The sequence below is a fragment of the Hyla sarda genome, chromosome 11, assembly GCF_029499605.1.
Source record: "Hyla sarda isolate aHylSar1 chromosome 11, aHylSar1.hap1, whole genome shotgun sequence".
NCBI lineage: Eukaryota > Metazoa > Chordata > Amphibia > Anura > Hylidae > Hyla > Hyla sarda.
This window is the reverse complement of record NC_079199.1, coordinates 45,765,559-45,787,517: the sequence shown is the minus strand read 5'-3', so window position 1 is coordinate 45,787,517 and position 21,959 is coordinate 45,765,559. Positions and strand designations below refer to the sequence as shown.

The following is a 21,959-nucleotide window of genomic DNA, read 5'->3' as shown; positions in this document are numbered from 1 at the left end:
TGATGGGGGTGCTACATCTGCAGGAGCATCCTCCTGCCAGTAGCACCCCCATCATCCTGGAGGATGATCTGCTGATGGATGATGGGGGTGCAGCACCCCCATAATTCATCAGTAGCACCCTTATCATACATAAGGAGGATCATCCTCCAGCCAGAGGCACCCCCCATCATCCAGGAGAATTATCCTGCTGATGGATGATGGGGGTGCTACTCACAGGAGGATGATCCTGCTGATGGATGATGGGGGTGCAACACCCCCATCATTCATCAGTAGCACCCCCATCATACATAAGGAGGATCATCCTCCTGGCAATGGCACCCCCCAGAGCCTCTCAGCACCCCCTTTCTCCCTGTTACATTAAAACATTAAATCAGTGTTTCCCAACCAGGGTGCTTCCAGCTGTTGCAAAACTACAACTCCCAGCATGCCCTGACAGCCAAAGGCTGTCTGGGCATGCTGGGAGTAATAGTTTTGCAACAGCTGGAGGCACCCTGGTTGGGAAACACTGCATTAAATACACAGTTTTGCAGAGAGGTCTCACCAGTCTCTTGTCTTCACTTTCACTTTCTGCGGCTCCAGGTCCAGGAATGTCCGGGGGTTGGGGAGGAATTCATCACCCATGAATCCTCAGAAGACGCGGAGCACATGAGGCAGGGACACGTCGGGGGAGGGAGCAGACGTGCGCACGGCACTTCTGTTCCCAGAATAGCATTCTTGGTCTTAAAGAGGCAGCTTCCTGGGGCTGGGGGATAGGACTGTGTCGGGGGCTGAAACTGGAGTGCGACAGCCTGCAGGTCATGGAAGAAGCCTCTTCTGTCTGGGGATGCTGCAAATACCGGCTGATTTGAGTGACGGTGTGCAGATGCGGGGGGTGCTGCCGGCCGTGGTGTCACCCCTCCAGGCTGGTGTCACCGGGTGCGCTCCGCACCCCCCGCACCCGGGTCGCAACGCCACTGCCTATACATGGTCCGAGGTTGGAGACAGCTTCTCCTGGGCCAGACACGGGGAGTAAAGGAACACACCGACATCAGGTTACGGATAACTGTCTTTCAAGAGCAGAGTGCAGATGGTTTTACATGGACAGTAGATTGCAGAGCGATAGGATGTAGTGTAACCCCTTGGGAGCCCTGTTGCCCTGCTGGGAATTGTGGTGCTTTCACCCAATAAATTGATACTGACTTGAGAGAATTGAAAATTTATCATGGTAGCTAGGGTTCTGTCAAGGTCCTGTAGCCTTCTCCGCCAGGTCATGAACTTCCACCATGCGGGTGATCCTTGCAGAATGGCCGGATAAGATAGATTTGATCTGGGCCTTCCCTTAGGCTGTTTCCACTTTTTTTCTGGCAGTTTTTGGAATACTGCCACTGCAGTTTAGAGCCAAGGACAAAAGTGTATCCAAAATGAATAGTACATATAAAGGAAGGACTTACACTTCTCCTCCCTTATGGATCCACTTCTGACTTTGGCTCAAAAACTGCAGTGGCAGATATCCAAAAACTGCCAGAAAAAAACCAAGTGGAAACTTACCATTAGAGCTTCTCCACACACCTCACACCTTGTGCTCAGGAACAACTGGAGATGAATTTGGCCACTCCTCCCCCACTACACTATATAGACAAGAATTTAGGGGCTCCCATTGGCAGGCAGGGTCACATGGGTGTACTGCTCCTCTCTTAAAGGTACAATAACACATAGAAATAACATACATAGAAATAACACACAACATGATAATTATGAAAAATGTTTAACTTTTGGCAAAGTGTTGGGACATAATAGACACAACAATAAGTCCCTCAGTGGGCCCAACACCTGTGCCGCAGGTCTGCCTGAGGAAGTCTGAAGCCAGAGGACAGCCTTTGGTGCTGGGACACCACAAATGTATTTGGAAAGCAGCCAGGCTTTTTTAGTCGTGAACCAACCCTTCAACATTCCACAGGGATTCTTCATATATATGTTCATTGGGCACTATTCACAGCAGGCCAATGTCTAGGCCAACAACAGCTTGATAAATGTAGAGCAGATTTACCTAATTGCCATACTCTTCCATCCCCTATGAACTTGGTGACCCCTGGCATCTGGTCAGCCTTTTGTGGTGCTTCTATTGGTCCTGAATATAGTTCATCCCAAGAGGTAAAAGTAGGTATGCTGTGGTTTACGTTATTGTAATTTAGTTTACTTCCAACAAAATTGGTGTCCCAAACCTGACATCAGTATGGTGTCTTATGTTCTTGTGTTCTTTGTGTCAGTTTTATAGTAGAAAATATGCTGCAATAGGCTGTGTTTACATCCCCTTATGTGATCCTTACCTGTGGCTGGTTATGTGGGCTGAACATATAGCTAAAGTAAAAGCTGAATTTGTCATGTTTTAACTGTTCAAGACATTAGGCACTGTATGCTACCAGTATATGCTGACTTATACCACAGTGTGCCAGCAGCATAGTCATAGGGGAGATTTAGAAAAACCCGTCCTGAGGAAAAGTTGCCCAGTTGCCTATAGTAACCAATCAGATTGCTTCTTTCATTTTGCAGAGGCCTTGTTAAAAATGAAATAAGTGAGCTGATTGGTTGCTATGGGGCAACTGGGACACTTTTCCTCAGGACAGGTTTTGATAAATCTCCCCCATAGCCTTTACTAGACCAAACATAGTCCACTTGGTATCACTTTAGTGCAGCGGTAGCAGTTGTACTATTCCTTGGTTTCTTTCATGGCACAAATACCCCTGTAATATTTAAGAAGTCATCAGTATTCTAAGTGACACATGTTAAGGCCTGTGGATGCCAAGGGGCTTACAAGGATACAAATGTTCTCAAATCAACTGGTGCCAGAAAGTTAAGCAGATTTGTACATTACTTCTGTGGTATGCCTTGGGGGGTGTAGGGTAGTTGGGATGTTGTAGTATGTAAGGGGTTAATGCTAACCCTATAGTTTGTGACGCCAGACTGAGGCCTAGTATGCTGAGGTAATTCTCCGGCCTATCGCCGCCATTCTCAGAAACGATAGGTGCATGTAATAAAATGACTGAAGGTCCACAATGTACTTGAACTTGGGTAACTTTACTCAAGTGCTTGCGATACATCCAGCGAACAATGACAGTCTCAGGAATACAGTCTTTATATTGCTCAATGACTGACAACTAGAGATGAGCGAATCGAAGTTGACGAACCCGAATTTGTTACGAATTTCATGAAAAATTCGATTCGCAACAAATGCGAATATCGCCGCGATTCTATTGCGCGAATCGCTTCATTAAACTCCATTCTACAGCGTTCCAGGCTATTGGAGAGCTAAGATGGCGGATCCACATGTGAGTACATGGGGCAGGGGATTATGGGAGGGCGGAAAACAGCGGCGGGAAGGAAGGTAGGCGGGCTGACCCTGAATCACATGTGAGATGCAGCTTATCAGTGTTCACTGACCCCTGTGATGTCACAGCCCCAATATAATCGGCGGCCATCTTGCCTCTCTTCATTTCATCTATGCAGTCAGATGGAGAGGACGGGACTGTGTGTGTGTGAATAGCTCATACCACAGTGTTTCACTGCAACTGCTAGTCACATCAGCATTAGGGAAAGGGAGTGCTTTCCTGCTACACTGAGAAGAAGGATCATTGACAGCTAAACCTCCTATTCACATTATTGAACATTGCAGCAGAGAGGGGCAGATAGCTGTCAGCTGCCTCATACAGATCAACAAGCTGCCTGAACTTTCTGAAGCATCTTATCTCCTCATTTTTCAGCACAATTGAGTTTATTTTTATTTGCTCCACAAATCTTCTGCTGCTCAGAATTGTGTGACAGAGTGCAATTTAGGGTTTAATCCCTGGATTTTTTTTTTGTGTGGTGCTGCACTGTTGGGTCTGTGGTGTCCCAGTACCGCATTTCACACGGTACTTATTTATCTGTGGGTCCCCATAGCCAGAGTCCCTAGGACTTAGTCTTTATTGGTCAGTTCGCCCCTAGTTGCCTCCATTATAGTATATAGATTACTAATTTATCTATAAAATAATGTATATAGTGTTATTTCAGTATGTAAATGGTTAATTGCTTGTTTCTATGGCATTGCAGGGCCTTTGGGTCATGTGACGCATTCCAAGCCTCACTCTGGATGCGTTCCAGGCCTCATTCTGGTATCTGTAGCCTCGTTCTGGTTCTACAATGTACATAGAGCCTGTGACGTAAGCAATCCCATCTCACCATGTAAAGTGAGTGGCAGACGTTCGGACCAATCAAAATCGCCACGCCCCCTGCCCATATAAGGGAGCGGCGGCCATCTTAGCAAGTAAGCAAGATCTGTATTACAGTAATCGCAGTGAGTTAGGCCTGAGCCTTGCGGCAACGGCCGAACGATATAAATTATAGAGTGTGTCATCCCCTAAGCACTCTGCAGCATCACCGGACTCAATATTTCCCCTAAATCCGGACATATCTGCACATCATTCCCTAAATTCGGAGACTATAAGTCTTATGCAAGGTCCGCAACTTCTACCAGTCGCTAAGCAACTATTCCAGTTTTTAGTCATAATCGTATACAGCGATTAAATAATAGGGAATCCTTCTGGATTTTTTCTTTGGTTACTTTATTTCCAGATGGTCTTAATGAGACACTGGAAAATGCCCGTTAAAACATCGAAGAGAAAAAAGAGGAAAGAGGAAAAAATAAATAAATAAATAAATAAAGGAGAAAAAAATGGGAAAAATGGAGGAAGGGAAAAAAAAAGGAAAAAAAAAGGAAATTTTTTATTTTATTTTAATATATATAGTACTATAATATTTTTAATATTTTTTTGTTAAAATTTAATATTTGTTTTTAATTGTATTGTATTTGTTTTATTGGGTACTTTGTTGTGATGTTATTATGTGCTTCTATCTTGTTGTGAAGGGCTTAAAGGGCTTGACCCCTCAAGGGGTTAATTTAATTTTCCTCCTTGAAGGGGTTAACCCCTTTTCCCTATATATACCTTGTAATCTGCTAAACCCAACATGCCTGAGGAAGCGGGTGACCGTGAAACGCGTTGCATTATGGGAAATAAATCCTTTTAACTTCTTATCTGGTCTCAGCGCTTCCATTGATCCCGCTCTGCTACCTGGAGATTGCTTGTTTTTATCGTGATTCTATTTCAGCGGGACGAAGCTGCAGAGACCCTTTGATGATACACCCTGTTCCATTGTTGTACTTGGTTGGAGTACAACTTCATGTGGTAAGCGCAATTCACACTTAGCGTTACCAACTCACCTTTGGTGTTACACTACGGAGCGCATCCGTTTGTGCTTTTTTTATTTCAGCTAAGCAACCAAAGAACTGTATTAAGAGACTGTTATTACGTATTGGATATTGAAAGAACTGCAGTAAAGTTATTGAAGTTCAAGTTAAATCTGCTTGTGGACCTTCAGTCATTTCATTGCACCTATCGCTTCTGGGAAGGGCGGCGATAGGCCGTAACATAGATTCAGCATACCAGCCCTCACCCTGGCGTCACGAGTGACTGGGTTAATATTAACCCCTCATATACCAATACCATACCATCCCTACCATACACCCCCCAAGGGCTACCACAGGTCCTGCTGCTGTTCAGAAATACGTGATTGTTCAGTGGACTGTAGTGCATTTATACCATTTTGTTCCTGTTCATCTGTCAAGGGGCTGGTTACATACTGTGCAAGTCCATACAATACTATTCACTGTCTTTTTTTTTTTTTTATAGTTTTTTCTGCGTATAGTTACGCATATAACTGCCCTCATCAGTGCATACCGCATAGGTACATCCAAGTATTGTACCATTTAGCACCTGTTAAGCTGTCAAGGTGCTCCATACCGTCAAAGTCCAAACCATAGTATCCATCGGCTGGCGGTTTTCAAAAATACAGAGTTTTTTCTGCTAATAGTTAGGCATATTACTGCCCTCATCAGTGCATACCGCATAGGTACATCCAAGTATTGTACCATTTTGTACCTGTTCATCTGTCAAGGGGCTGGCTACATACTGTGCAAGTCCAAACAATACTATTCCCTGTCTTTTTTTTTTTTTTTTTTTATAGTTTTTTCTGCGTATAGTTACGCATATATAACTGCCCTTATCAGTGCATACCGCATAGGTACATCCTAGTATTGTACCATTTAGCACCTGTTAAGCTGTCAAGGTGCTCCATACCATCAAAGTCCAAACCATAGCATCCACCGGCTGGTGTTTTTAAAAAATACAGAGTTTTTTTTCTGCTAATAGTTAGGCATATTACTGCCCTCATCAGTGCATAGCGCATAGGTACATCCAAGTATTGTACCATCTAGTACCTGTTAATCTGTCAAGGGCCTACATACTGTTCAAGGACAGCCATAAGTAATCACCTGCTGCTGTTCTAGACAAATACTGTTTAAAGAGTAGTGTAGCGTATTGTAATACCCTCATAAACGCACTAAGTATGTAAGGCAGAGAAGTGCCAGGACGTGCACAGAGGAGTGGCAGAGGCCTAAATACTTCAGGCAGAGTTGGCAGCAGACTTGGGGAGAGTGGCAGGAGGAGTCGCAGCGAGAGGCCTGAGCTCCCTTTATCAGCCAGCGGTCGTGTCTCCACCAGCAACCCATCTGCTGTCGTGGATTGGTTAACACACTCATCCACATCATCACAAGTGACATCTGACACCCACAGTCAACAGTCGGTGGGTTCCTCAGACACAACCCTCAGTTGGCATGGCCCGGGAGCAGTCCCTGTCCTCCCATTGCCTTTGTCCTATGCTGTTCCCTCTCCTAAAGAAGTATCTTATGCTGTGGGTTCAGCTCCACTATTTACTGAGGACGGTCTAATAGAGCATGGTCAGCAGCTACTGGACAGCCAAGAAGGGGAGGAGACATGCGCTGCTTGCTCCGCTAGGCGGCCAAGTAGTGATGCGGAGAGTGACTTGGGAGGCGGTGTTGCAAGTGTTCAGGGTCCTGAAGCAGACACTGTTGGGGAACCTGAGGAGGACATCAGTGATGTGAACACAACTGTTGATGATGATGAAGCCGATCGCAATTGGGAGCCGGGTGCAGAAGGGGCTTCATCATCATCAGGAGAAGAGAGTTGCAGTTTGCCCTTGAGGCAGCAAGGCGGTAGAAGGGTTGGCAGCGTGGTGGCAGTAGTGGAAATTCAGGAGAAAAACGTGCCCGGGGGAGACCACCTGATTCACGGCAGCCTACCTTTCTGGGTTTCTGGAGACAGCACCAGTAGCAGTCCATTAGTGCGGACTGCGGGTGGGAAAATCAGCTACTCGGCGGTGTGGAAGTTTTTCATAAGGCATCCGGAGGAGGTTCACGTAGCCACATGCAAGATCTGACGGCAGAAGGTGAAGCGTGGCCAGGGTCCCAATGTCGGCACCACGGCCCTGCGTCAACACATGCTTCGCCACCATAAAGCGGCCTGGGAGAACCGTGGCTCTGATGTAATGGTCCAGCCTGCTGCATCACCCAGTGGCCATCCGCTCCCTCCTTCATCCAGCCAAGGCTCCACCACCTCAGCCGAAGGGAGCGGTGTGTCAAACCCTCCTTCTGTTGCTCCTGCTTCTCCCGCTTTTAGCCAGCCATTCCGCCAATCCATCGGCGAAGCCATGTCCAAGAGACAACAATATGCGCCCACTCATCCAACGGCGCAGAAGTTGAATGTGCTCCTGTCCAAGTTGCTGGTGTTGCAGTCCCTCCCTTTTCAAGTGGTGGACTCTGCACCTTTCAGAGAATTGATGGCTTGTGCCGAGCCGTGGTGGAGAGTCCCAAGCTGTAATTTCTTTGCGAAGAAGGCAGCACCAGCCCTGCATAAGTTTGTACAAGAGAAGGTGGGCCAGTCCTTGAGCCTGTCGGTGTGTTCAAAAGTGCACGGCAGCGCCGACGTGTGGAGCTGTAACTATGGGCAGGGACAATACTTGTCTTTTATGGCTCACTGGGTATATGTGGTTCTTGCACAGCCACAACAGAAAATTGGACAGGTCACACCGCTTCCTCCTCCACGCTCTCGCTCCCAGGCAGTTGGTCCTGTTACAGTGTGCGACGCCACCTCCTCATCCTCCACCCTGTCCTCGGCCTCCACTGCACGGCCAAATCTCAGTGGCCCTTCATCGTACCATGTGTGTAGGGCACGGCGGTGTCAAGCTGTTCTTCACATGATTTGCCTTGGCGAACGGAGTCACACAGGGGAGGAACTGCTAAAGTTCATTCATAAAGAAATCTGAGTATGGCTTACTCCACGAAATCTGGAAATGGGAACCATGGTGACCGACAATGGGAAGAACATTGTGTCCGCGCTGCGACAAGGAAGTGTGAAACATGCGCCCTGCATGGCACACGTGTTGAATCTGGTTGTCAAGCGCTTCCTCAAGTCTTCACCCCATTTGCAAGACATCCTGAAAATGGCAAGGAAACTGTGCATGCACTTCAGCCACTCGTACACTGGCAAACACACCTTCCTTGAGCTGCAGCGTCAGAACGGTATCCCACAACATAGTCTTATTTGTGACGTCGCCACACGTTGGAATTCCACCCTCCATATGTTGGACAGACTATACGAACAAAGAAAAGCCATCACCGATTTCTTCATGATCCAAGCAGATAGGAGTACTCCCTTGTGTAACTTCAATGTGAACCAGTGGCAGCTCATACGTGACATCTGCCATTTGCTGAGGCCCTTTGAAGAAGCCATATTATTTGTGAGTCGCCTCGATTACGCCATGAACAACGTAATTCCACTCCTACATTTCCTACAACAAATTATTGAAATCATGGTTGCTCACGGCAATGGAGACGTTGCGCCTACATCTCCAGGCTACATGGGCCCTGTGGGGGGTGAACTGGAGGAGGAGGATGATAAGGGGCAGAGCGGAGCACAGTTTAGGTTGGATGAGATGGCCGGTGTTTCTAGTCTTCGGACAGGAGAGGAGGAGAAGGAGCAGCCAGAGGAGCTGGAGGGTTATGAGGAAGTTGAGACAGAGGACCCAGACACACCGTGGCAGTATGCAGTGGAGATGGAGGCAGGTAGTCCCTCTGAGTCACTGGCGCAAATGGCACGATGCATGCTCAGTTGCTTGCGTAGTGACCCCAGAATTGCCAAAATTCGTCAGCGGGATGACTTCTGGATATCCACCTTATTAGACCCTCGCTACTGTCCCAAAATGGGGGCCTTTTTTACACCCACTGAGAGGGAGGACAAACTGACCTACTACAGAGAGTTTCTACGTAGTCAGTTGGCTGATGCCTATCGGCCACATGGTCCATCCACTCGCAGGTCTGACTCGGGGGGCCCTCTGCGCTCACCTTCCACTGCTATGGCTGCTGGGGAGGGGAGGGGTGGCAGGAGCAGTACCAGCTCAATCAGCAGCAACCTGAGTCTATAGTCACTGATGAGTAGCTTTCTTCACCCGCATAGTGAAGCAACTCATCAGCAGCAGGTAGACATGGAGCAGGACCTGAACCAGCAGGTGGTGGCATACCTTGACATGGCTATGCCAACAACCATTGAAGATCCGCTGGACTTCTGGGCAGCCAAACTTGATATATGGCCACAACTAGCAGAGTTTGCCCTGGAAAAGCTGTGCTGCCCGGACAGTAGTGTGTCATCAGAGCGGGTGTTTAGTGCAGCCGGGGCCATAGTCACCCCAAGGCGAACTCGTCTGTCCACTAAAAATGTGGAGAGACTGACGTTTGTCAAGATGAATCAGGGATTGATCAGCCAGGATTTCCAGCCACCAATGCCAGACGGCTCAGAGTAGATTGACCATGCTCCTACAACAAAAATTTCTCAATTATGGTTGGTTATGAAACCCTCTGGGGCAGACCTGGGCATTGTATGGCCCGCTTGCCATATACGGTCCTTTGATTGGCTCTGACCGGCTCGCGCTGACTGGGGGACATCTATGCTCCTAATCTGGGGGACATCTATGATGCCTAATCTGGGGGACATCTATGCTGCCTAATCTGGGGGACAAGAATGCTCCTAATCTGGGGGACATCTATGCTGCCTAATCTGGGGGACATCTATGCTGCCTAATCTGGGGGACAAGTATGCTCCTAATTTGGGGGACATCTATTCTGCCTAATCTGGGGGACAAGTATGCTCCTAATCTGGGGGACATCTATGCTGCCTAATCTGGGGGACAACTATGCTCCGAATATGGGGGAAACTAATGCTTCTGGTCTTGGGCCTATAATTTTTTGAAGTTTAGCAGTAGCTAAATACATGCTTAATGCAAATGTCAACATTGATCTTTAAATGTAAGGGGTTATGAAACCCTCTTGGGTACTGCGAATGACTGCTCTAGAATCATTCTGTGTCTTTCAGGAACTATTTGCCTCCCTGGCGCCTCAGGCCTTGGGCCTATAATTTTTGGAAGTTTAGCTGTAGCTAAATACATGCTTAATGCAAATGTCAACATTGATCTTTAAATGTAAGGGGTTATGAAACCCTCTTGGGTACTGCGAATGCCTGCTCCATTCTCATTCTGTGTATTTCAGGAACTACTTGCCTCCCTGCCCTCAGGCCTTGGGCCTTCAATTTTTAGATGTTTAGCAGTAGCTAAATACATGCTTAATGCTAATTTCAACATTCATCTTTAAATGTAAGGGGTTGGTTATGAAACCCTCTTGGGTACTGCGAATGCCTGCTCCATACTCATTCTGTGTCTTTCAATAACTACTTGCCTCACTGATGCTTGGGGCCTTGGGCCGTTAATTTTTGGATGTTTAGCAGTAGCTAAATACATGCTTAAGGCAAATTTCAACATTGATCTTTAGTGATGGGGTTATAAAACCCTCTAGAGTACTGTGAATGCTTGCTCCTGACTCATCCTGTGTCTTTCAGGAACTTCTTGCCTCACTGATGCTTGGTGCCTTGGCCCTTTAATTTTTGGATGTTTAGCAGTAGCTAAATACATGCTTAATGCAAATTTCAAGATTGATCTTTAAATGTAAGGGGTTATGAAACCCTGTTGGGTACAGCGAATGCTTGCTCCTGACTCATCCTGTGTCTTTCAGGAACTTTTTGCCTCACTGATGCTTGGTGCCTTGGGCCTTTAATTTTTGGATGTTTAGCAGTAGCTAAAAACATGCTTAATGCAAATTTCAACAATGATCTTTAAATTCTCGACGTTCTGTCAGGGCCGTGGCCTACCCCGTAGGGGCCGATCTGAGAAACTCACTAAACCATCCAATCGGTAGTAGAGACAGGCGGTGTGTACAAAGGTCAGGGACTTAATGGACCCGAGCTTATGACCCGCACTTAGTTGGAATTCTTCTTTCATGGCAAATAATTGCAATCCCCAATCCCTATCACGAACATGGTTCAGCAGGTTACCGGCACCTGTCACTTGAAGGATACACACAGGCTGGTCCGTTCAGTGTAGCGCGCGTGCAGTCCCGGAGATCTGAGGGAATAACACACCTGATATTGCTCGATCTCATGATTGATGGTGCAATGTAAGGGGTAATGAAAGCCTCTTGGGTACTGCTGATGCCTACTCCTGACTGCTCCTGTGTCTTTCAGGAACTACTTGCCTTCATGATGCTTCTGGGATTGGCCCTTCAATTTTAGGATTTTTGAAATAGATACATACATGCTTAATTTAAATTTCAACATTTATGGTGCAATGTATTGGGTTATTAAACCCTGTGGGTGCTTGTGACATTACGTCCTTTGTACCCACACGGCGGGGTCCAGGACACAAATTTTGATCTAAATAAAAAAATAAAAATTAGACATTTCAATGGTCTCCTCATGCTTCAGCCCACTTCAGGCTGCGTCATTCAGTTAATATATAGGTAGCACCCGCTGTCTTAAATTTTCGTAAAAATATTTCGTAAAAAATGTTTGTCTTTTTTTCGTAGGGATTGTGAAGCTTTGGTGCGTACTCATGCATTAGCCAACTCCAGGCTGTGTCATTGAGGCAATATATAGGTAGCACCCACTGTCCTAAATTTTCGTAAAAAATTTCCATCAAAAGTGTTTGTCTTTTTTCATAGGGATTGTGAAGCTTTGGTGCGTACTCATGCATCAGCCAACTCCAGGCTGTGTCATTCAGGCAATATATGGTTTACTGATAGCGCTGCTGGGCCTGGGAATTTCAAATTTTCTCATAGGTAGCACCCGCTATCCAAAATCTTTTTCAAACATTTCGAAAAATGTTATGTTTTTGGGGGGGGATTGTGAAGCCCTATTGTGTACTCATGAATCAGCCAACTCCAGGCTTTGTCATTCAGCCAATATATGGGTTACTGATGCCGCTGCTGGGCCTGGGTCTGGGAATTTCAAATTTTCTCATAGGTAGCCAAAATCTTTTTCAAAAATTTCAAAAAATGTTGTGTTTTTTGGGGGGGATTGTGAAGCCCTGCTGTGTACTCGTGAATCAGCCAACTCCAGACTGTGTCAGGCTGGGTTCACACTACGTTTTTCAACTACAGTTCCCGCATACGTTTTCTATCAAAAACCGTATGGGGAAAAAACGGATGGAACAGTATGGGAAAAAGTAAACCGTATGGGTTTTTAAACAGTATACTGTTTTTAAAAGTGCATACTGTTCCGTCCGTTTTTGTAGAAAAAAAACCCATACGTTTTTGAAAATTTTGTCCATTTTTAATGGGAGGGGTCTTGGGTGGGGACTTTAGGATTCAAATGCGCATGTGCAAAGTAAAAACGTATACGTTTTTCCCGTATGGAACCGTATACATGTGCGCTTCCCATTGACGTCCATGTTAAAAAAAACGTATGCGGTTGCAGTACGGTTTTTAAACCGGAGACAAAATCGTGGTCAACCACGGTTTTGACTCCGGTTTAAAAACCGTACTGCAACTGCATACGTTTTTTTTTACATGGACGTCAATGGGAAACGCACATGTATACGGTTCCATACGGGAAAAACGTATACGTTTTTACTTTGCACATGCGCATTTGAATCCTAAAGTCCCCACCCAAGACCCCTCCCATTAAAAATGGACAAAATTTTCAAAAACGTATGGGTTTTTTTCTACAAAAACGGACGGAACAGTATGCACTTTTAAAAACAGTATACTGTTTAAAAACCCATACGGTTTACTTTTTCCCATACTGTTCCATCCGTTTTTTCCCCCATACGGTTTTTGATAGAAAACGTATGCGGGAACCTTAGTTGAAAAACGTAGTGTGAACCCAGCCTCATTCAGACAATATATGGGTTACTGATGCAGCTGTTGGGCCTGGTCTGGGAATTTCAAATTTTCTCATAGGTAGCACCCGCTATCCAAAATCTTCGGTTTAAATTTCTTAATTCATCTTTTAAACTTAGGGATTGTGAAGGCTTAGTGCCTACTCATGCTGCTGGCAACTCCGGGCTGTGCCATTCATCCACTATATGGTCTCCTCATACTGCCAACACCTCCATGCTGTGTCATTCAGCCACTATATGGTCTCCTCATGCTGACAACCAGTCCATGCTGTGTCATTAAGCCACTATATGGTGTCCTCATGCTTCAGCTTCATCCAAGCTGTGTCATTCAGCCACTATATGGTGTCCTCATGCTGCCAACACCTCCACACTGTGTCATTCAGCCACTATATGGTCTCCTCATGCTGCCAACACCTCCACGATGTGTCATTCAGCCACTATATGGTGTCCTCATGCTGCCATCACCTCCACGCTGTGCCATTCAGCCACTATATGGTGTCCTCATGCTGCCAACACCTCCATGCTGTGCCATTCAGCCACTATATGGTGTCCTCATGCTGCCAACACCTCCACGCTGTGCCATTCAGCCACTATATGGTGTCCTCATGCTGCCAACACCTCCACGCTGTGCCATTCAGCCAGTATATGGTGTCCTCATGCTGCCAACACATCCACGCTGTGCCATTCAGCCACTATATGGTCTCCTCATGCTGACAAGCTGTCCATGCTGTGTCATTCAGCCACTATATGGTGTCCTCATGCTGCCAACACCTCCACGCTGTGTCATTCAGCCACTATATGGCCTCCTCATGCTGCCAACACCTCCACGCTGTGTCATTCAGCCACTATACAGTGGTCCCTCAACATACGATGGTAATTCGTTCCAAACGACCCATCATTTGTCGAATCCATCGTATGTTGAGGGATCCGTGCAATGTAAAGTATAGGCATCTGTACTCACCTGTCCCCGTCGCTCCGGACCAGTTCCTCACCGCTCCCGCTGCTGTTCCAGGGGCTCCCGATGCTGTCCCGCTGCTCCGGTGTCTTCTTCGCGATCCTCCGGTGTCTTGCGCATCTTCTGCAGGGTCCGGGCCTTGCTTTCCGGTGACGTTATTACGCTGCTGCGCCGGCGCGGTGTGCGTAGTGACGTAGTAACGACGCCGGAAAGCAAGGCCCGGACCCTGGAGAAGATGCGCAAGACACCGGAGGATCGCGAAGTGGACCCGGAGCAGCGGGGATAGGTGAGCGAACCTGCTGGGGCACATTACACTGCTATCCGACAGCAGCTTAAGCATTTTGCGCTGTCGGATAGCAGTTAATGCGATGGCCCCGACATATAAAAGCATCTTATGTCGATGCTGACAACGACATGCGATGGCCTCTGAGAGGCCATCGTATGTCAATTTTATCATATGTGGTGGCCATCGTAGGTCGGGGGGTTACTGTATTGTGTTCTCATGCTTCAGCTTCATCCAAGCTGTGTCATTCAGTCACTATATGGTCTCCTCATGCTGCAAACACCTCCACGCTGTGTCATTCAGTCACTATATGGTCTCCTGACACTGATGCCACCACCAGGCTCGGTCACTGTGCTGCTGTGCGGCAGTGATTCTAAAAGCGAGGCCGGTAATCTGCATGTTATTCTGAATAACAGTATTATTTCACTTACCCAGCAGACTCCATATGCTTTTTAGAACACAGCAAAGTGTTCTATACCCCTTTAGAGGCTGTATGTAGGCTAGAAATAGCCTTTTTTAATAGCGCTTCGCCGTGAAAAAATTTGAAACAAAACAAAGTTTTTTGGAAAATTCGGCGAATCGGCCGAATCGAATTTTTGAAAAGTTCGCTCATCTCTACTGACACCTGTTGAAAAAGACTAAAGTCCCTGAATTTAGGATAATTATTGCAGATCCGTCTGGATTTAGGGGATAGATAAGGTCTGGTGATCTTGCAGAGTGCGTGGGGATTGATACTTTCAGAATTTAGAAGTTATCAGAACATGGCCGCCGCTCCCTTATATGGGCAGGGGGTGGGGCTAATCTGGTCCGAACACCCGTCACTCACTGTTACACAGTGTGATGGGATTGACTACGTCACAAGGACCTCCAAAGGTCCTCAAGCAGAAATACCATAGAGTTCACCTGACCACGTGACCCACAGGTCCTGCTACGCTATGGGCAGGTAATTAACTATTTATTTACATTTATACAATCTTACACATACAAATCCTAAATGGCTACAGGATAAGTACTATAGGGATGAGAGGTGACTAGGGGTGAATAAGACAATAGGGACCCCGACGTCCTAGGGACTCTGGCTATGGGGGCCCACAATAAAAGGTACCGGATAGGATACGGTACCGGGACACCACACTTCTATTTAAAAATCAAATCACTCATAGAGCAGTGCGCACGGCAGCAGAACAGCTGATCAACTGTAGTGTGGGCTGGGAGGGCTGGAAGACCCCCCGGAACCGTGACGGCAGGCGTATCATCAGCAGGTCCGGCACCACAGACATGGGACATAATGAAAGGCTGTGTCAAGGAGCTGGGGCTGCAGTGGCGGGTGGCAGGAGATTCCTTTGACAAGGGGACTGTCAATTATATTACCTGCCGGTGCCGCTCTGCCTGGATTTTGAGGGACCACACAGCACACAGGGATGTAACCGGTGCAGCTGCTCTGCTCTAAGGCCTATAAAGCCTCCTAGCCCAATGAATGGAGGAGCAGAGATCCACATCTGTCAGACTACAGCATCAAAAGGAACAGAGTAGCTGAGAGGCTAGAGAAGCACCTGGGGACACTTTATATAAAAAGGTACTTATATATGGGGACAATGTATTATGTATTTATGGGGGCAAATCATGTTTTCAAATCAACTGGTGCAAGAAAGTTAAACAGATTTGTAAATTACTTCTATTTAAAAAGCTTAACCCTTCCAGTACTTATCAGCTGCTGTATACTACAGAGAAATTTGTGAAGTTCTTTCCAGTCTGACAACAGTGCTCTCTGCTCTTCCTCTGTCTGTGTCAGGAACTCTTCAGAGCGGGAGAGGTTTGCTATGGGGATATGCTTCTAATCTGGACAGTTCCTGACACAGACAGAGGTGTCAGCAGAAAGCACTTTTGTCAGACTGGAAAGAACTTCACAATTTTCTCTGTAGTATACAGCAGCTGATAACTACTTGAAGGCTTCAGATTTTGAAATAGAAGTAATTTACAAATCTGTTTAACTTTCTGGCACCATTTGATTTGAAAACATTTATTTTCCCACTTGTTTCCACTGGAGTTCCCCTTTAAGGACACACGTTTTTTCTTTTTTGCACTTTCGTTTTTTCCTCCTCGCATTTCAAAAATCATACCACTTTCAATTTTGCACCTACAGACCCATATAAGGGCTTGTTTTTTGCGCCACCAATTGTACTTTGTAATAACATCAATCATTTCACCACAAAATCTATGGCGAAATAAAAAAAATATATATTATTTGTGGGGCAAAATGGAAAAAAACAAACAAACTTCATTTTGTAAACTTTTGGGGCTTCCATTTCTATGCAGAGCAATATTCGGTAAACTTGACACCTTATCTTTATTCTGTAGGTCCATACGGTTACAACGATACCCGTTTAATTTCATTTAACTTCTTTTAAAAATTATGAAAATTTATATGAAAATTTGCATGTTTAAAATTGTCCTCTTCTGATCCCTATAACTTTTAAATTTGTCCGTATATGGGGATGTATGAGGGCTCACTTTTTGCACCATGATCTTTAGTTTTTATAGGTACCATTTTTGTTTTGATGGGACTTTTGATTGCTTTTTATACATTTTTTTAGGCATTACAAAGTGACCAAAAATACACAATTCTGGACTTTGGTACTTTTTACATATACGCCATTGACCGCGTAGTTTAATCAATGTTACTTTTTTATAATTCGGACATTTACGCACACGGCAACACCACATATGTTTATTTTTGTTTACATATATATAAACTTTTATAGGAAAAGTGGGGTGATTCAAACTATTAGGAACTATTAGGGAAAGGGTTAAATCACATTTATTAATGGGGGATATTTATCAAGAGATTTCGAGGGAGCGTTCTCACAACCTGCGCAAAGGAAAAGTTGCCCACAGCGACCAATCAGATCACTTCTTTCATTTTTGAAAACACCTCTGAAAAATAAAAGAAGTGATCTGATTGGTTGCTATGGACATCTGCATCACTTTTCCTCTACAACAGTTTTGATAAATCTTCCCCTTAGAGCTCTGTTTTTGCTAACAAAAGTCGCACAAAAAGTCGAACGTGTAACCAAATTTTTGTGCGACTTTTGTGTGTACGCATAAAGTTGCAAATAGCCATAATTAAAGGGGTACTCCAGTGGAATTTTTTTTTTAAATCAACTGGTGCCAGAAAGTTAAACAGATTTGTAAATGAATTCTATAAAAAAAATCTTACTCCTTCCAGTGCTTATAAGCTGCTGAATACTACAGAGGGAATTCTTTTCTGTTTGGAACACAGTGCTCTCTGCTGACATCATGACCACAGTGCTCTCTGCTGATATCTCTGTCCATTTTAGGAACTATCCAGAGCAGCATATGTTTGCTATGGGGATTTTCTCCTCCTCTGGACAGTTCTTAAAAGGACAGAGATGTCAGCAGAGAGCACTGTGCTCGTGATGTCAACAGAGAGCTCTGTGTTCCAAAAAGAAAATAATTTCCTCTGTAGTATTCAGCAACTAACAAGAACTGGAAGGATTAAGATTTTTTTTAATAGAAGTAATTTACAAATCTGTTTACCTTTCTGGCACCAGTTGATTTAAAAAAAAATATAAAATTCCACCGGAGTACCCCTTTAAGCAATTTTCAGTTTTCACTTTGCAGTGGTTGGGAATTTATCAAGCGCGAAAGTCGCATGTAAGCAAAAAGTCACAAATCCCTTAAAAAAGTTGCAAGTTTAAGCCAGGTCAGACCTGGCTTACAAAACTTGCTTTAGACAGCATTTTTAAAAAGTCGCTACCTTCCGCTGGCTAGCTGGTGCAACTACAACTCCCAGCATGTCCTCACTGGGGTAAACTTGAGGCTGATTAGTGGGGAGGGGGCCAAAATGGAGCTTCGCTTGTGTAGGCAGAAATCCTTGCACCGGTCATGGGGCAATTGGCATCAGCCTCATGGGGGTTTTGCCTTCCTCTGGATCAACAGTCGGGTTCTAGGTTTGACTCAATGGACTCTTCTTTTTTTCAACCTTACAAACTTTGTAACTTAGCCAGGTGGCACAAATCTGTATATTTTGGGAGAGGGAAATCTATCAAGGCTTGTCTGCCACTTATTTTGGCATATAAAAGTTTAAATTTTGCTTGGAATTGGTATGAAAGGGGCTGGGTTTCCGTTGCACAACTTCACTCAATAGGTGGCGTACAAACCACACATGCTAGAATGCATGTGCATTCTAAATAAACTGCACAAATTTATCATACATTACAAGACAATTTAATTATTTTTGAGCAATTAAAACTGGTTTAAAGAAGGAAGTGCCAGGTGTGAAAAATTAGCAAATTATAATTAGCCCCCATCTTTATTTTTGGCAATCTTGTCTAGGAAGCTCTCATTGTTTTTACAAGTAGTACTATGTTTTCATACAAGGATATAGCTAAGTTCATTGAATTTGTTTTGTTACCTACAGACATGTTTCCACTATCAACGTCAGGGGAGGAAAGCAGTCGCAAGCTGCACCAGCTATTGAATACAGTCACCGATGGACTTGTCTGGGTTATTGCCAAGAGTGGTATCCCTTTCCGTCAACAGTCCACCCGGCTGGCTAACTTATTGATGCTTCTGTCACATGTTAGACATGCCAGGTATGTACACAATGCACATATAACCAAAGAAATGCACTGCAGTAGCACAATAATACACTTAATGAAGTAACATCAGGTGTTTTGCTTTTGGCATCCAATATGGTAATTACTTTTTGATGGTTTGGTACATAGTATCATAGCAATATTAGTTGTAGAAGCTGCAATTGGACCCAAGCTCCATAACCTGTGTTGCGGGGAGGGGGGTTGGGAGTCTTGGTTAAACATCTACTGTTTTGTGTCTACAGCTCCAATATGGACTTATGTGTTGCTACTGTACCTGACTAAACAAAAACATTGTAGTCAGATGACAATATGGCTACAGTATGAATCTGTCCTCTACTCTTGGTGACCTACACAATGTGTGTTATTAGGAAGCAGGAGAGAGATGTACATGGAGTATAACCGCAGGAATAGACTATAGAGTTTGTAACCTATAGCCACAAACAGGTTTGTATAGGAGCTGTATACACAAAACGGTAGGAGATTTTTAATTAAAGCGTTGTCATTTGAAAAAAAAACTTTGACATGTCACATAAACGTAAAAGGTTTTAATAGGTCAGGGTCTGGGTGTTTAGATCCTCCAACGATCAGGAGATTAAGCCAGGAGAAGTGCACGGTTGAGCCCTTCACTCCCCAGCTCGCTGCTCTTCTTGTCTTGTTGCAGGGTAAGTCTATGCAGGTCTGTGGAGCCCATCCTATGACTGGGAGAGCAGTAAGCTAGGCAGTGAAGCTCTTAGCCAGGTGCTTCGCCTGGCTCTATGTAGCGATCAGTGGAGGTCTGAACACCCAGACCCCGATAAATCAAAACTTTTCACATTTATGTGTGATGACATTTTTTGAAATGATAGTTCTGCTATACGACCATTTACAAAGCTGCTTTTTTGTGCAGCCGAATTGAAAAAGATACCAAGGATGTACATACCCTAGAACTCATTGGCTGTACATGACAAGATAATTACTTCCCCAATAGCAATGGTCTCAGGACTTTCCCATCATGGAGTCAATATTTTATCTTTTTGTTTTAGCAACAAAGGAATGGAGCATCTACTGAGCATGAAGTGTAAGAACGTGGTGCCCGTATATGATCTACTGCTGGAAATGCTGAACGCACATACTCTGCGGGACCACAGAAAGCAGATGCCACCCGCAAGTTACAGTGCCAAAACACAAAGTGACGGTAGGGACGCTATGGCACAGCCACCTCAATAATCCAGCAAGGATTGGTGTAATGGGAAATGATGTGATAGAACAAAGCCTGTACCTGTTTACAAGCTGCTCCTCACAGGAGATGATAGACTTTTGTGCAGAACACGATGTCTGCTCTGGGAAATGCAAACAGAATGAATATAATTTCCAATGACATTAGGAATACACTTTGTATATGTGCTTTGAAAGGATGAAACTTTTTTTTTTTTTTTTTCCTAGGGATTCTCAGGTGATTTGCTCAATTTGCATATTTTGTATATATATTTGATTGGCAGCACCAAGCCTTATACATATGTCTGCACTGTTTTGTGACGTGATGCTACAAGTTTGAAGAATACCTTCAAGAGTTATGCCCAGTGGTGGGTCCTTATAGCAGTGGCCATTATGAAGTAGACCTGGCACCCAACATACCCCTTCTTGAAATGCTGTACCACCTACTACCCCTTATGTTCCGTAATTTAGGAATCCTGAGGATGAATGCCAGCCAGCCAAAGGGGTAAAGTAAGGGCATTTTGTTTTTGGTAAGGGCATTCTCCTTCTTGGTCATCATGCCAATATTTGACCCAGAGGTGTAACCTGAAGCTCCTGTGCCCTAATGCAAAATGCTAAACTTACCATGTGCTATTTATGATATTTTTCTTTTTTCTCTTTGAATTATTAGCTGGGCATTTGAGCCCCCTCTGCAACCAGGGCCAAGGGCTACCATTGCGCCCCTATGACTTCACCATTGGCTTGACCTGTAGTTCTTCTCACTAGTGTTTTCTTGTTCTGCAGAAATCTGTTTGCACATTAATAAACTAGAAGTGTAGTTTGCTAGAATCTCCAAACCTTAACTCAACCTTGGAAATGTCCCACAATTCAAAAAAGCAACAGTAATACAGATTTAGGTAAATCTAGCCTATGGGCAGATTCATTTATGTTTCCTAGTTATTGTATTTTTGATTTGTTAAGAAATTCAAGCGATTTTGCAAATAGTTTATTTTGAATGCAAAAAGAAATAGTTGGTAAGGTGTGTATTTCCTTTTGCTGAAATTCAGTTTAACTAGGTTCTTATTTACGGTGCCCATTTCCCGCAGTGATTTATAGATTGGATGATCCAACAGTAACAATCTCCTACAGAGCCGCTAATTAAAAAAAAAGTACAAAAGACTTTATCAGCTGGTACAGCGACATATCCGCAAAGTGAGAGCTGCACTCAAGACTTCAGGCCTCCTATTGGAGCATTGATTTTGAGCTTATTAAACCATAGCTTTAGTGGGAAACCATTTTTTTCATAGTTATCACTAAAAAGGGGTGAATGATGGAACAGGATCAGGTCAGGATCCCTTAGTTACTGCTTATTACTGTGTGTTAAAAAATACTTTCTGCTGATGTCACTGACAATCTTCTCTACTCATTTTTGGATAGAATTGTTTGGGTTCAATGGAAATGGAAGCAACCAGTATTCATTTACATCTCAGGCCCCTGTACAAACAGATTGGGGGACATTTATCAAAACCTGTTTAGAGAAAAACTTGCCCAGTTGCCCATAGCAAACAATCAGCTCGCTTCTTTCATTTTTCAGAAGTTGCAGATCGCGGGGGGTCCGACCGCTGGGGCCCCCCCGCAATCTCCTGTACGGGGCCCCGGCAGCCCGCGGGAAGGGGGCGTGTTGACCTCCGCATGAAGCGGCGGCTGACATGCCCCCTCAATACAACTCTATGGCAGAGCCGGAGCGCTGCCTTCGGCAATCTCCGGCTCTGCCATAGCA

General features: G+C 44.9%; 1 protein-coding gene across 11 annotated transcripts in view; it reads left to right on the top strand.

Moving 5' to 3' along the window:
* The window catches only part of ESR2 (estrogen receptor 2), a 196,711-nt gene that overhangs the window by 122,067 nt on the left and 52,685 nt on the right, over positions 1–21,959 (top strand). For 9 of the 11 annotated variants that reach the window (XM_056546602.1, XM_056546603.1, XM_056546597.1 and 6 more), the window contains 2 exons: positions 18,829–19,003; positions 20,029–21,768. In XM_056546602.1, coding sequence (XP_056402577.1) covers positions 18,829–19,003; positions 20,029–20,212 — 359 coding nt within the window. In that variant the 3' untranslated portion in view covers positions 20,213–21,768. Of the gene's footprint in view, positions 1–18,828; positions 19,004–20,028; positions 21,769–21,959 lie in introns of those variants that run through there. The other 2 variants (XM_056546605.1, XM_056546604.1) reach the window with 2 other exon arrangements.